The sequence below is a fragment of the Austrofundulus limnaeus genome, unplaced genomic scaffold (genome assembly GCF_001266775.1).
Source record: "Austrofundulus limnaeus strain Quisiro unplaced genomic scaffold, Austrofundulus_limnaeus-1.0 Scaffold798, whole genome shotgun sequence".
Lineage (NCBI taxonomy): Eukaryota > Metazoa > Chordata > Actinopteri > Cyprinodontiformes > Rivulidae > Austrofundulus > Austrofundulus limnaeus.
Window position 1 is genome coordinate 228,486 of NW_013953200.1, and position 1,530 is coordinate 230,015.

Genomic DNA, 1,530 nt, shown 5'->3' on the forward strand with positions numbered 1-1,530 from the left:
AGTTTAGGTACATGCACAAAGCATCATCAACACATCGAAAAACCGTTATTAATTCATTAGCGAAGGCATTGTTTGTTCGAGTGGCCTGCGATGTAGCCGTAGGCCTGCAGGGGGCGCACCAGGCACTGAAGACTCTGTATATAAGGACCGGAAGTCYGGGTTGTAGCTAGCGTTGCTCAGATTGCTTTAGCATAAGCAATAAAGCTCGCTCGTACCAGATCTGGGTTGTATGGTCTATATTCTTGTCACATTTTAATCTATCCAATATTATGTGGTTTCGTCACGATTTCATTTAACTAACGCAAATTATTTCTTACAATTATATGTTAAAATATGCATTTCCTAATCATTATTGTGCTTACAAGGTAGTAAACTAGTCTGAAATGTTTAACATACAAACAGATTTGGCTCAGTATTTGGAAAGAAACTGGACAGTTTAGTCTCTTTTTTGACTCAATTAATACATAATAAACACTTATTAATAAGTTGTGAAGTGTTTACAGAGGAATTAATAATCTATCTATAAACTCTTTAAAAGCCATCTATAATGGGAGCCTTATTGTAAAGTGGTTCCTTTTTTTAAACAATTACATTACATTACAAGTGTTTGAAAATGTATGACTGGTAAAATGAATACACCTTACCAAAACTGGAGATTTGTGTGAAAGGGTGTTTAACAAAAAACTTGGCCCCTCTATGAATATTGTGGCCTCTTGATGGCCCCTTACTCAGAAAAATCCTAGATCTGCCACTTTTGGAAATGGTCTTATAACCTTTGTCTTTAACATGCTTGTTCTATAATTTTCTTTCTAATCTCCTGAGACAACACTTTCCTTGGCTTCCTCTGGTCCATGTTTAGTGTTGTCCACACCATGTCACCAAATAGCACAGTGAGTAGTGGATACACCTTGCTTTAACGTGTCCCTTTTGTCACATTATTTTCAGGGTCATTTCTGTCCACTTGTGTACACACACACACACTCAGGTTTACAGGGTGGTCTCTAAATGAACTCAAACACCATCTGGAATAATGTTAGACTGTGAAAAGCATCAAAATGTTAGTTAAAAGAAGCCTAAAATAATCAAGCTGTTTGATAAGTTTGTGATTATTAGCACACTAAGTAAACTTGTTCCGACGTTAGTAATGGATTACCTGGTGGTGTAATCTGTCCTATCCCTTCATCAACCTCCTCCAGCTGAGGCACCAAGGCAACAAATCGAGGCGGATGGTTTCGTTGGGAGATGCAACGGCAGAGCGCAAATATGTTCCTCTCACTACACTTCTTCAACAAGGCTGAAAACAGACATGTGCTTCCTGAGGAGAAAAGTCACAGAACAGAGTTCATTTAATAGACAGGTTTGGCAAACTCAAGACAAACATGAGCACATAGAGCCATCATTTTATTCAAATTCAATTCAAATTCAAAAAATACTTTACTGATCTTAGAGGGAAATTAGGTGTTGTTGAAACTCATTGAACTAAAAACTTATTGTAGATGCTGATGGCTGTGGGCAGGAAAGATCTTCTGT

The 1,530-nt window shown here is 37.6% G+C and overlaps 1 protein-coding gene across 1 annotated transcript in view; it reads right to left on the bottom strand.

Annotated features, from left to right (window-relative positions):
* LOC106532596 (X-ray repair cross-complementing protein 5) overlaps nt 1-1,530 on the bottom strand; it is a 46,621-nt gene that overhangs the window by 43,112 nt on the left and 1,979 nt on the right. Inside the window, exon 4 of the mRNA XM_014028701.1 lies at nt 1,154-1,315. Coding sequence (XP_013884155.1) covers nt 1,154-1,315 — 162 coding nt within the window. The remainder of the gene's footprint in view (nt 1-1,153; nt 1,316-1,530) is intronic.